At 44.7% G+C, this 14,071-nt stretch overlaps 1 protein-coding gene across 2 annotated transcripts in view; it reads left to right on the top strand.

Annotated features, from left to right (window-relative positions):
- The window catches only part of acvr2aa (activin A receptor type 2Aa), a 34,087-nt gene that overhangs the window by 15,063 nt on the left and 4,953 nt on the right, over window positions 1-14,071 (top strand). Inside the window, exons 5-9 of one of the 2 annotated variants that reach the window (XM_076746321.1) lie at window positions 4,899-4,922; window positions 6,442-6,585; window positions 11,269-11,412; window positions 11,592-11,737; window positions 13,707-13,821. In XM_076746321.1, coding sequence (XP_076602436.1) covers window positions 4,899-4,922; window positions 6,442-6,585; window positions 11,269-11,412; window positions 11,592-11,737; window positions 13,707-13,821 — 573 coding nt within the window. The remainder of the gene's footprint in view (window positions 1-4,898; window positions 4,923-6,441; window positions 6,586-11,268; window positions 11,413-11,591; window positions 11,738-13,706; window positions 13,822-14,071) is intronic. The other variant, XM_076746322.1, reaches the window with a different exon arrangement.

Below are 14,071 nucleotides of genomic sequence, written 5' to 3'. Positions count from 1 at the left end.
TTTATTTATATGGCACTTTTCATACTTAAAAAGCAACACAAAGTGCCTCACAGAGGCTAAAAACAACAGAGAAGAAAACCCAGCCCTCCCGCCCCCATAACTACATACAGAAACACACACACAGACACGCACGCATGCACACACACACCCGCACACACACCCATACAGACAAGATAAGGAATAAGCCACCTTTGGGGGCCATCCACACTGAGAGGGCCCCCGCCTCATGACCGGGGAGCGCCGCCCGAGACCATCCCGACCCAGGCAGACAGGAGGGCCCACACCAAGGTGTGGATACGTCTGTGATTTTTTTAAACGTGGAAAGTGCTTCTACATAAAATTAGATTGCCTTCAGCAATAGTGCGCTGCCATGTTGTTTTTGCGTCATTAGCTACATCACGAGGTGGGTTGGTTGGATCAGGTTGGATACGTAGCTAGCTTGGCAGTACGAAGAAAGAATGGAAGAGGACGAAATTGAGCAGAACTTTCGAAGTGATGCCATCACACCCGATGGCATACGCCTTCGAGCCACTGAGGAGACAAACACAGCCACGGGTTGTTTTGGAGGAAGAGCAACTGATGGCTTCTGCAGGTGCTGAGACGGTTGGCAACACAGCATGGTGTGGGTGTGGACACTGCAGGGAAATGCCAACCCCGACATAGTGTATTTGTTGTCGGGAGGCGGACGCGGGTCATCTTCTGGGGGATCTTCCCTGCATCACTTTATCCCGCACCTACCAGATGCTCTGCTGCGAGAGGGAAGTGTTGGAAGTGGCCATGGTGCCGAGACCGTGGTGCGCCCATTAACAGCAGGTAATTTAACAGTAACGTTAGTGGCTGAGCTGGAAAGGCTCGACTGACTGAAAGATCATCGTGTCCAGAACACAGTCTGCTCTAGCCAGCATTATAGTTCACTAATGTCCTTATCAAAATTGCAGGTTAATCATGCCAAGTTACTTGTGTGCCACAATTGTAAACCTGCTAGCGCGTCATTAGCCAACCAGCTCACTGGCTAGTTAGCTTACCCGTATAGCCGTAATGCCGCAGCGAACTCATGTAGCGTGACGCCACACACTAACTAGCCAGTGAACCAGCTGGCTAATGTCGCACCAGTAAGTTTACCAGTGTGGTAACGTTAGGTTTATTGTGGCATTACCATGCTAGCGCCACATTAGTAAACGAACTAAGTTAAAAAAGAGCGTAAGCTAGCTAACCTTAGCTTACTTGTCTCATCCCTCTAGGATGCAGGGGAAGCGCACCTGTGGTTTTTTCACATGATACTACAGGTACTTTGTGTACTTTGCAGCGTCCTGTCACCCCAACATTGAGGAATGGTGTCGAATCAACTACGTGGATGGCGGATTGAAAATGTGGATCCTGTGGCTGCAGATGATGTGATGGTTGAGGCGAGGAGGCAGTGTACACTGAGCAGGCTGAGTGGGTCTGTAACGATAAATTAGAATCTATATAAGGTACTTATATTGGATTTAGAGCGTTGATGATCCCTTTTCCAGAAAAAGATTCTTCACCTCCCCTTGGCTCCTCCTGCACGCCACAAGCTGCAACTCCAGTGAATTTCACAAGAGATTTAACATGGATTGAAAATAGTTTTTAACTGATTTTTTTGTGTATGGGAAAAATAAAGTAATCTAGAATCATGAATGAGTGTTTTATTAATTATATGAATTAATTGTTTGATGTTTATTATTGTAGAAAATGAAGTGAAATTATCATTGTAGTTATTATGTAGTAACCATGCCACAGTATTTTTTAAGCCTGCCATCACTGGAAAAATGTGCTGCTTGTATCAGTGGTCCATTTAAATTACACAGTGTTAGCAGGAATAAAAGGCAAATTATATTGTAGACAGCAAGCTTTTTTTATTTATTTATTTATTTTAGCCGTGCAGCATAAATACGCCGGCTTTACGGCTGACGATGTAATGGTTATGACTAATAGATGATGTCGTCCGCGCACAAACTGCACGCACACAGGACAGTGCATTCTATAGCCACTGCAGTCAGTTTCCGTTTTAATGACCTAAATGTATGACTACAGTTTGATCAGTTGTGCATAGTACTAGCGATCTCCACCAGCTAGCCTTTCTCTCCCTGCTCTGCCACAACGGCACGGTCTTGTGCTCTCGCCTTACGACGCACAGCCGCCTCATTGCTGCCGTCGGACTGTGTCGGGCGGTCTGTGGACCCGACACTATAAGACGAAAAATCTTAGCAGCTACTGGCTTTAAACTGTTTTACGAGTCACCAGGACACCTGATTCAAAAGCGGCCTCATTTACAAAGTGCTTGCTGCAAACCCAAGCTGCAGGACTGAGAGAGGGACTCTGGTGTTTGAGAGCAGCTAGCCAGCGACGGAGAACCGATTGCCGCTTTAATGGCAAAACATGAAAATGTACAGTCTTGCTGTGGTTTTTTATTCTGTGAATTCATTGCTACAGCCTGGGGCGATACAAAAAGGACCTCCCTTGCAGTTCTTCTTTCTTTGTGGTTCCATTTTTTCACTGTTGTCATAAGCGGAGTATTGAAAGACCTGGCTCCAACCAACCTTGTGATGTCACGCTCTATGCCAAGACAATATGGCAGCGCCCGTGTTTGAGAACATAAACTTTGGGAGTTAATTTCTCTTCTTACAGCTTATTAGCAATGTTAGGCATTTTCTAATGTTTTGGTGTGGAAAACCTTGCATTAATTTTGTAAACTTTCTTAAGTGTTTCCTGTCCCCTTTAAAGGGACCTGCATTTTGTCCCCATAAGGCAAGTGAGGCCCCACAGTGTGACTGTGTAAACAGATTTTTGTCCCCACAGTGTGATAAATACCTGGTCACACACACACACACACACACACACACACACACACACACACACACACCCACACACCCACCCCCACCCACACACACACACACACACACACACACACACACACACACTGTCTAGCACAGTGCAATGTTGGTGTAAATCTGCACAAAAGGTGCTACAGTGTGTCTTCAGGAGAAAAACTGACCACGTGGAGTTCCACAGGGATCAATACTCACTCCCCTTTTGTTTAACCTTTACACACTGGCATGCGTCACACAGAAACACAGCCTGCATTACCTCCATTATGCAGATGATGCACATACATATATCACCAAACAATGATCTCAGCCCTATCACCAAGCTTATGTGATGTATGGAGGATAAACATCAGTGCATGAGTCATCATTTTTCACTCTTTAAACAAAAATAAAACAAGTGGTTTTGGTGCTAAATAGGGATGTAACGATACCAAAAACTCATGGTTTGACAATACCTCGACATAAAGGCCACGATGCGATATTTGTTGTGATACTGAATAAAAGAAAGACTTGAAAAAAACACCCTTTCTAAATACACAACTGTGTACAGCATGTTTTATTCATGTGAAATTAGTTTTAGCTTAAAGTGCTTCTGCTTTCCTTCTTTAATGAAGTCAAATGAAAGCAGCAGCCATGACCTCAGCTGAGCAGAAACTGTCCTGAATGACTGAACCAGGTTCACTTTCGGAACAGAAACAATGCAGCAGTCAGCAGCAGGTGAGCACGTCCAGGATCAGTCTATGTGCTGGCAGCTTTAACGGTCTCTGCTTGGCAGTCGGCTCGGCCGTGGTTGTCGACTTGCGGTGGAAAAAATGCTGCCACAAGCCTCGGTGGACCAAGTAGAGGCTGCAGCGACCTACGCTCAAAGCCGGTGGTGAAGCGGTTTAAAGTGTTTATTTGTGGGGGCAGTCCAGCTTCTCAGCGTTACGTCCATATTTCCTGCATGGTCTGTAACCACAGCAACGTTGTGACGGTTGTTGTTAATCTTTAAGTTGAGCTCCACAACAGCAGACCTCAGCTCTGTGGAGGCCAGCATGTGGCCTTGGTGGACTTGAACACTGTGGGTCCAGTGTGTCCCCTAACCTGTGAAATCCATGGTTGTGGACCACAGAACACGGCCTTCAAGCTCTGGACTGTTGTGGGGAGGCGGAGCTCCAGAGGCTTCTTTCAACCTCCTGTGGTCTGGATGAAGCTTTGAGCTTTGGTGGTTTGGGTGGTGACGTGTCGACTGGCACCTCATGTTTGATGTGTTTCCTGTAGTGTCGTTGACGTCGTCCGGCAGTGTTTGCAGGTTGTTGCGTGTTTGTTTCTTTTTCTTCATTGTCAGTTCTTGAAACGGGAAAACTGAAATGTTGCCTCACATCAGCTCTAAAAGTCGATGGAGCATCTTCAATATTATTTTGATTTTTACTTTATAATTATTTCCAGCAGCGCTTGGCTGGCACACAAACGATGACTGGAGTCTTGGCTACCATGATCCACCCTCTGCTGTTCAAATAAACGTAATCCAGTTTTCAACAAGGAATAGTAATAAATAACCATGTAGTGTCACAGTCGCAGGACGGCATTGAGCCATATTTCTATGGCGATATTGCGAGATTCAATATATCGTTACATCCCTAAAGTAGGCCTCATTTTGATTCTTTTCTATTAAATCTAAAGATGAACTTAGGAGCTGTGTTGGCCTACTTGATGCGAGTTTAAGTTTCCAGAAGCTTAAAGAGTGTGTCAAAATCTGCTTTTTCCCTCTTGAGAAATATCATGGAATGAACAGCTGACAGTCAGAGGCAGACCTGAAGAAATGTGTGTGTTTTCCAACCACGATTCCGTCATCACCATCTCTCTGGTCTGCCTGAATACACTGTGGAGCGGCTGAACACTGACACTTTTAACAGTTTCATAAAATAAATGAGAATAATTTGCATGAGGATATTAAAATGTTCTACTGTGTGAATCAAATCAAGGTAAACTCTTCGATCACGTGAACTGGTCTCCATCATCTCTGTCTTTGTATTTCTGCTTCCTCCTCTTGTTTCTGCCTCTCAGCACGCCTTTCATATAATGATTGAGGTAAGAAGATCAAACTATTTCACTAAATTATGCCTCATTACTGGGTTTGTTATTTCTTTTTTCCCCCTTTTTTGGGTTTCGTTTTGCATCCTTATCCTCCTCCAGCCTGACATTTCTTTTGAAAACACACTTGTCTCTTTGTTTTTGTGAATATTTCTGCTCTGTGTTGATTGTTATAGTTGATTTACACTGATGGACAGATGTTGTCTCCATGTCGGTCAGCAGGTGATGTGCATGATTGATGAGTCTGTCAGAAAGCAGGTTGAATATGCAGTTCATAAAGTGGATTTCCACTTATGCATTCAGAGTTTACATTGTACCTTTGGTGTCGTCTCATTTAGGTCAGGTTAGGTCATTGGAACACTGTAGCTGATGTGTTCCTCCTCAGAAATGTCGATGTTGTTATTATTTCATGTTCACGAACATGTTTCCATCACCTGTTTGTCTCATAAACTCATTATGTACCAAAGTAATGTCACCTCGAGTGTTAATGAGATGGATCCTTCACATAGCAAAGCTTGGATGAACACACGTCTTTGAGAGTGCATTGTTTTGATGACCACACATTGAATTTGAGAGCATGGATTTAGGTCAGACACAGCAGCACTTATGCACCATAAAATGAAAGAAAAAGATGAATAAATTGCTAATCACAGTTATTTATATGACAGTTAATCGCACCCTAGAATGTCGTGAATGTGAGAGCTCTGGTCGTGGCGACTCTGTCGACAGAGATGCCATCCAAGAGCCGAGAGCTGCGATTGGCTGCTTGTGTTGCCTGACGTGTCATTGATGGAGTTTGTTTAAGGATGCTGAAGACTCATTTTTTCCTTTTCACCAACAAACATCGAACAAAGTGATGAGACTGCAGAGCTTCAGCTGCTCTGCGTGAATGAATGTGAATATAGATCACACGGCTGTTGCCCAGAAACAGAGGAATAATTAGTTACTGATGTAACTTCACTTCTATGAATCTATGTGCACGGCTCAGTGTCGCTCTGTATCACAGAACCAAAAACAATTTGGGAATAGAAAACATTACCTGATCATGTAAAGTACATGTACCAAGTACTGTGGAGGTGAACTGTGGCACTCAAACATGTGGACCTGCAGCAGGACCCCCGTTCACCTCTCATCTCCTCTATGAACTCAGTTGGCCTCAGTCTGACATGGTCCCTGCTTCACCCACCAGCATTGCTCCCAGCAGTCTCAGCACCAGTTCAGACTGGGCATGCCCCATTAGAGACCAGCTCACCTGGCTCATGTTGTAATGGAGGCACTGAGAGAAACCCGCTGGTCTGTTTCCTGTCCCTTCATTGTATCCAGTCAGGTGTAAAGATCTGATTAAAACTGACGCGGAGGGATCAATCTCTTCGTGCTCGATTGACAAATGAAAAATCGCGCTTCTTCTCTGAGTCATAATGGTCAAATCTGAACATACATGTTTCATTTTTCTGGAATATGATCAGTCAGAACTGCACTACATTCACTCAGTTTGTTTTTACATTGTTTGTTCCAGGACCCTGGCCCTCTGCCCCCCTCCCCCATCCTGGGCCAGAAGCCGCTGCAATTACTGGAGATCAAAGCCAGGGGGCGCTTCGGCTGCGTGTGGAAGGCTCAGCTGATCGGAGAATATGTTGCCGTCAAAATCTTCCCCATTCAGGTCAGTCCTGTCAGCTCCTTCAGCCACACCATCACCCACCAACCATCCACAGCAGTGCTGAGACAGAAGACCACCATAAAGCTGAAGTAGACAGACACAAAAGTGAACTTTATCTGTTCATACATCGCTGTGGCTGAAGGCATATGGACCATTCAGAGTCACTGATCAGAGGGTTTAGCAGCTGTTTGTGTGATGAAGTTTGGAATCTCGTGTTAAAGTGTCAGTGATCTCAGAACTTAAGAAGTATTAACCTGACACTTAAATTCAATGATCTGCACTCATGGGGACTCATTTTGTTCCCATAATGAGGGTGAATCCTCACAATGTGACTGGAAACAGATTTGGGTCCCCACGACGTGAGTCTCTCACACACACAAACACACAGAGACACACACACACACACACACACACACACACACACTTTTGGCTGTGTTAAAGTTTGACGTTTTGGAGGCAGTTGAGTCGTCGTTTGTATGTAAATACTGAAAGTAGTTGAAATGTCACGTTGAATATTTTGTATATTTGTCACCTGAATTTGATCTGAACTATAATTAAATTAATTTATATTCATGCTTTACTACACTTACACTTCACTACCTTGTAATTAGAAAGTTTGATCTGCATCCTGGGCAGTTTTGAAATAGTGACCTTCAAGGCTTTTGCATTACAGAATAGACACCCTCAATCTGTACCAGCTGTTCAGCAATCAGAACCTCACCAGCCTGAACTCACAGACTCCGAGTCTCACTCCAAACTCAATGAAAAGGAGCTCACTGTGCAGATGAGAGGAGGATGAGGAGAACGAGGAGGTAGCGCTGGTGCCAGAGGAGGCGCTGACTGTCCGTGCTGTCGGCATCCTCTTTCTCTGCTTGTGTCGCTTAGAAATTTGTTTTTCAGTGTGAGAAAATGGACGTGTGGCATGAGAGCTTGTGAATGGTCGGCAGTGACTCATAACAACAACCAAAACTTGTCAGACAAAAAAAACAAAAAGATGGTGTGATTAATTCCTCAGTGAAATGTCTCCTGGACAGACATTGAAAGCATTTTCTGGTCAAGTATCACTGATATCCATCCATCCAGATATATCAGAATCTGTTTTATTGGCCACGTATGTGTGCACATGAAAGGAATTTGACTGTCACCGTCTGACTGCTAACTGTCCATCAGGCTGACCGCTGCTGGGAACAAACTGTCTCTGTGTCTGGTGGTTTTGGTGTTCAGTGATCTGTAGCAATGACCAGAGCACAGAAGTTGGAACAGGTGGTCTCCAGGATGTGAGGGGTCTGCAGTGATGCTTCCTGCCTGTTCCTCAGTCTAGAGGTGTGTCCGTCCTGAATGGAGGGCAGGTTGGCACCAATGATGTTCTCAGCAGTCATTACAGTTTGTCACAGTCTGTTCTGGTCTTGTTTGCTGTCAGACCGATGATGGTTGATGTGCTCAGAACAGACTGGATTATTCCTGTGTAGAACTGGATCAGCATCACCATCACCAGCCTCACCTGCCGCCTCCTGACTGTTAGGAAGTTCCACTGACAGGTGGAGGCTGGCATGGTGAGCTGGGTGAGTTTAGAGTGGAGGATTTGTTATGGTCTAGGGGAGGACCAGGCATAACATGGTGTGTGACTCCCTTGCCTTCCCACTCCCAAGAAAGATCAGTGGCACAGTGGCACGGTGGCACAGTGGCAACACTGTCGCCTCACAGCAAGAAGGTCCCGGGTTCGAATCTCGCTGCGGGCACTGGGTGTGTCCTCCACCATGCTTCGGTGCCTGCTGCTCGAGGAGGGCCTTTCTGTGTGGAGTTTGCATGTTCTCCCCGTGTTCACCTGGGGTATCCTCCGTAAAATATACCCCCACTAAAAACATGCAAGAAGATCACCACCTGACCAATGGTGACAGAAGAATGGGTCCCCGGGCGCCGGTCTGGCTGCCCACCGCTCCTGGTCTGCCGCGGAGGAAGGACGACCAGGATGGGTCAAAAGCGGAAGACAAATTTCACCTCCGTGTGTTGTGCGCGTGTGTGTGACAATAAAGGGGAATGTCTCCCCCTGATTCTTCTTCTTCTTCAGAATAAGTCCGAAGTAAAGGTAGCTTTAAATGTCTGGTGCAAAATAGCAAACAAAACCTCACTGTTGAGCCCTGAACTTCCCTAATCAAATAAAACTAATAAACAAGAAAACTAACCCAGGCTCCTAACCCATAAACAGGAGAAAAAAGGGAAGAAAACAAAAAAGGCTTCTCACTCCTACTTGCTACGGCACCATTTAGTCTCAACAAATTTACAAGAACTATTCACAATGCTAGAGACTGTCAAATTTCACCATACCACCAGCTCACACAGGCGGGACTGCTGGTTCATTGTCTTTGGACTGGGAAAGGAGAGAAGGGCCGACTGCTGTCAGCTGGAGTTTAAGTAGCTTCTGCTGATTGGCCGTCCAGTCTGCTGGCTTCAGTTAGGTTCGAACCCTCCAATCCCAACACACATTCACTGAAGAGGAGTAGGAGAGAACCAAGATGAACACACACACACACACACACACACACACACACACACACACACACATGCACCACAAACCACATGACTCAGGGTCATAATAGATTCTGGGATGATGGTGTTCAATGCAGAGCTGAAGTCCACAAACAGGATCCTTGCATTTGTCCCTGGGTGGTCAAGGTGTTGCAGGATGTAGTTCAGTCCCATGTTGATTGTGTCCTCCAACTGTTTGACCTGTTTGCCACGTATGCAAATTGCAGAAGGTGCAGAAGGAGGTCTGTGATATCTTTCAGGTGAATCGGCACCAGTTGGTCAAATGATAAGTTTCAAGTCGGAATATGGTCGGTTATTAAACACATTATTTGAGGACCCACAGTTTCAGTTTCCTTTGGGACTGATAGTTGAGCTGCTGTAATAAGTCTAACCAGGACTTCATGCCATAGAAAGTAGGACAGGTGAAGTACGAGGAGCTTCTTCATATTCTCTCTACAAGTCAGTATGTAGGCAAATAAAATTTGTGCTGAGTGCATCGACTACATCTAAAGGCAGCATTGTTTTTTGTTTGATATCAGAAATCTTGACTCTGATGCACCAAAGTACCTTATATTGTGGGAAAAGACAAAAGATTAAAAATTAAGTTTGTGTTTATTTAGTAAGTGAGACTCCATCACTTCAAATGGAGGCTCTTTAATGACATTTAAGGCTTAATATTTCTAACATTTAAAACATTTTAAGACAGACAGAGCTTAATAAACTTTGCCAAACATCGTCAAGTCATTGCAAAACATACTGTGGTTGTTGTCCATGGTGCCGTGAAGGACAGCAGTACAAATGCCGGTCAAGTTCAGTCTGTTTTTTTAGTTGTTTCAGGTCTTGATAAGGCGTTTAATTTTATTGTTAACTACAACACTAACTAGCCAGTATCCTGCACACCATATCAGAGAGATTCCCATCTGCAGCTCAACACACCCTCCGCCACTGAGCGTAACATACCCTAACCCTAACAAACAGAACCTGATTGGTCATCTGATGCTGGAATCAGACTACACAAGTCTAGCCCAATTTTGAGGCTGTTTCGATGTGACTTTCCCGTCTGCTGTCAGCTTTATCAACAAGGCCCGGAAGCCCCCCGACACTCTTCACACTCCACCTCTGCTTCATCTTGTCACATTGACATAGATACAACTCTATGCATTACATTGACGCTCAGCTTGGACTTCTTTCTGAAAAAACAGACTGTGTTTCCAGACAAAAACAAACAAACAAAAAACAGACTTGTGTATATATATTTATATTGTTATATTTTGTACTCTTATTTTTGGTAGATGTGTCATACACCAACTTCACCACAACAAATTCCTTGTAAGTGTAAATTCGTACTTGGCAATAAAGCTTTTTCTGATTCTGATTCTGATTCTGAATTTCCAGCATTCTGGTCAGTTGTGAAGAATAGTTGGGCGTCTGTCCCCGTGTAGTTTGACATGCTAAATGACCTGTTGTCTGTTGTCCCACGATACTCCGATGAAAAGTCTAGCATGTCAGAATTTTTGTCTCATCTTTCACATTTCCCATGACGTGTTCCTTAGCGTTGACCAATCGCATGCTTCACCTGCAGCAACCATCGCAGCTGAACTCACGCATGATTGTGAAATAAGATGTGCTGTGATTGGTTGGGGTCATACGCGTGGTCTTGCCAGTCACCCAAGCAAGACATGGCTAGAGTTTACGTCAATGTGATCGTTAGATCTGACACAGTGACCATCGTCAAAGACAGAAACATCGTCTGGTCTGATGACGGCATAGTGAGCATGTGAAGTGCTGATTGGATCACAGATAGAATGTCGTAGATCCAAGTTAGAGTCGATAGAACCTTTTTGTCACATCACATAATGTTTTTACATTTTCGCAGAATGAGAAAATGCAAATGACGAAACAAAAGTATCAGGTAGAACCGTATGATCCCAAAGTGACGACCTCAGTGCACACCTGAAACGCTTCAGGTGCTTCTACTTAAACTGCTGCTCACATTCAACATTGAACATTTTGAGACATTCAGACCTGTTTGTTTGTCGTTTACACCTGCAGGTTTCATTCTCTCTTCGCCCTCCCGGACCCCAGTGTTGTGGTCACATGTTGTTGGTCACACAGGCATGACCTTTGACCTTTGTCCTCTGTCCATTTGTGTGTATTCAGGACAAGCAGTCGTGGCAGAACGAGTACGAGATCTTCAACCTGAACGGGATGAGGCACGAAAACCTGCTGCATTTCATCGGAGCTGAGAAGAGAGGAAGCAACATGGACGTGGAGCTGTGGCTCATCACCGCCTACCATGAGAAGGTGGTGACACACGAAGAACTGCAACACACACTCAAACACCAATCAAATCCTGTTATCAGATTCACCAAACACATGAACAAAACATTAAACTGTGGCAAGAAGTCACATTCAGATGTGTCTTCATGAGTCAAACAGTCTCAAATAGCATGAACCAACACAACGTCCTGTTCTGTCCTCAGGGTTCTCTCACAGACTACTTAAAAGCAAACGTCCTGTCCTGGTCTGAGCTGTGTCTCATCGCTCAGTCCATGTCTCGAGGTCTCGCCTACCTGCACGAAGACATACCTGGACACAAGGACGGACACAAACCTGCTATCGCACACAGGTACACACATCACACACAGGTGCACTCGTCACACACAGGTACACAAACACACACAGGTGCACTCATGACACTTGAGATTTTGTTGTAATGTCTTACTGTGTTGCTTATGTGCCGAGGTGTTCTTTTCCTAATCCCACGACCCACAGTTCTCCCGCTCCTGTCCTCCCCTGTTATGTGTCACTGTCTTTTTTGTGTTTCTTGGATGGGATGTAACTGAAATGGAATTTCTCCTTCAGGGGACTAATAAAGGCATTCTGATTCTGATTCACTTGTCACACACAGGTACAGCTGAGGCCAAAATTATTAGCCCCTCAGGAATTATGGAACAATGTTTGCAGCTCTGATAAAACTTGATCTAATCAAACATTCACCAGTGCTATTTATTAGCTTTTGCTCCATTTTGGAATATAAAATACATTTTTAGGCTTGCTTTATATCAAATATAGTGAAAAACGGGGTGGTCAAAAATATTAGCCCCCATGATGGGGTGTTCAATAATATTACACCCCCCCATGTGAAGTTTTGCTTTCAAAACACACCTAATTAACCAATCAGCTTTCAAACCACACCTGTGCAGTCAATTAGCTTCCTAACAACACCTGAACAATCAATCAGCATTAAAGGACTCCAACAGGGCACTTGGACACATTGTTGAAAGGGACTAAGTTTACTCACCATGTCAAAGACAAAGGAAATCAGTCTTGAGCTCAGAAAGAAGATAGTGGAGGCTCATTATAAAGGGGCAAGGCTACACTGCCATTTCCAAGCGTATTACAGTGTCTAGAACCGCTGTACGTTGCATCATCGCCAGGTACAAGAGACAAATTCCGTAAGAAACAAACCTGGACGTGGTCGTAAGTGCAAGATTTCAAGAACTCTAGAGAGGAAAATAGTCAGAGATGTCAGCAAAAAGCCCCAGACATCTGCCAAGATGAATGTTGCTGACCTGGCCTCTTCTGGAGTTGATGTTTCAAGGAACACAGTTGTGAGGTTTCCATCATGGTGGGCTTCAGGGCCATCGTCCCAGAAGAACCCCTTTACTCAAAGAGCGGCACATCAAAGCCAGACTTAGGTTTGCTCGTGAGCATTTGAATGGTAAAGATGAGTTTTGGAAGTCTGTGTTTTGGTATGATGAGACTAAACTGGAAATTTTTGGGCACATGGATGTTGCTTGTGTTTGGAGAAGAAAGGGAGAGACCTTCAACCCTAGGAACACAGTTCCCACAGTTAAACATGGTGGTGGGAGCATCATGCTGTGGGGCTGTTTTGCAGCCTCAGGCACAGGGAGCCTTGTTCAGGTGCATGGCATCATGAAAAAAGACAATTATTTTGAGGGATAATATGCAGAAATCTGCTCATAGTCTAGCCTTAGGTCGTTGCTGGGTCTTCCAACAAGACAATGACCCAAAGCATACATCGAAATTGGTCCAACAGTTCCTGAAGCATACCAAAACCAAGGTCCTGGATTGGCCCGCACAGAGCCCAGACCTCAATCCTATTGAGAATCTGTGGTGGGTGCTCAAAGTGAATGTCCATGCTCGGAAACCACACAATTTGGACCAGCTGGAACAATTTGCAATGGAAGAATGGGCCAAAATCCCTCAGGATACCTGTGCCAACCTAGTGAAGAACTACTCTAAGAGGTTGTTGTCAGTTGTGGCTCAGAAAGGGTACACTATTGACTATTAATGGCCAAGGGGCTAATAATTTTGGATGTCTCATTTTTGCCCTTTCTTGTTTCAACTGAGCGTATCAATAAAATATCCTAATCAAACTTAGTGGACACTTTGTCTGTGTTATTTTGGAAACAAATACACAATAAACACTTGTTGTTAATGGTCATTTCAATGGAGAAATCAAGAGTTTTGTCTAATTTCATAAGGGGGACTAATAATTTTGGCCTCAACTATATACCAAGAGATGGTTGGTGGAGCTCTGTCACAGAGGTGTCACTCTGTGTCTTTTTCAGGGACTTTAAGAGTAAGAACGTGCTGCTGAAGTCCAACCTGACCGCCTGCATCGCTGACTTTGGCCTCGCTCTCAGGTTTGAGGCGGGAAAATCTCCTGGTGACACACACGGACAGGTGAGTCCACCTGAGAGAGCACACCTGAAGGATCTTTCAGCCTGAATCCTGTTATAGTGATGATGGAGGACGTGTGCGTCTCCATGTCTCAGTCTTTTCTCACTGCTGGCAGCTCGTCCTGCCGGACCTGAAACTGTCCCTGAAGATTAATCTGTAGTCTTCCTCACTTACCTGCTCCTCTGTCTCCGGTTCACTCACACGTCCTCTGTGTGTGTGTGTGTGTGTGTGTGTGTGTGTGTGTGTGTGTGTG

The sequence above is a fragment of the Chaetodon auriga genome, chromosome 13 (genome assembly GCF_051107435.1).
Source record: "Chaetodon auriga isolate fChaAug3 chromosome 13, fChaAug3.hap1, whole genome shotgun sequence".
Taxonomy (NCBI): domain Eukaryota; kingdom Metazoa; phylum Chordata; class Actinopteri; order Chaetodontiformes; family Chaetodontidae; genus Chaetodon; species Chaetodon auriga.
The sequence above is the reverse complement of the archived record's forward strand: the minus strand, read 5'-3'. Positions and strand labels throughout refer to the sequence as shown.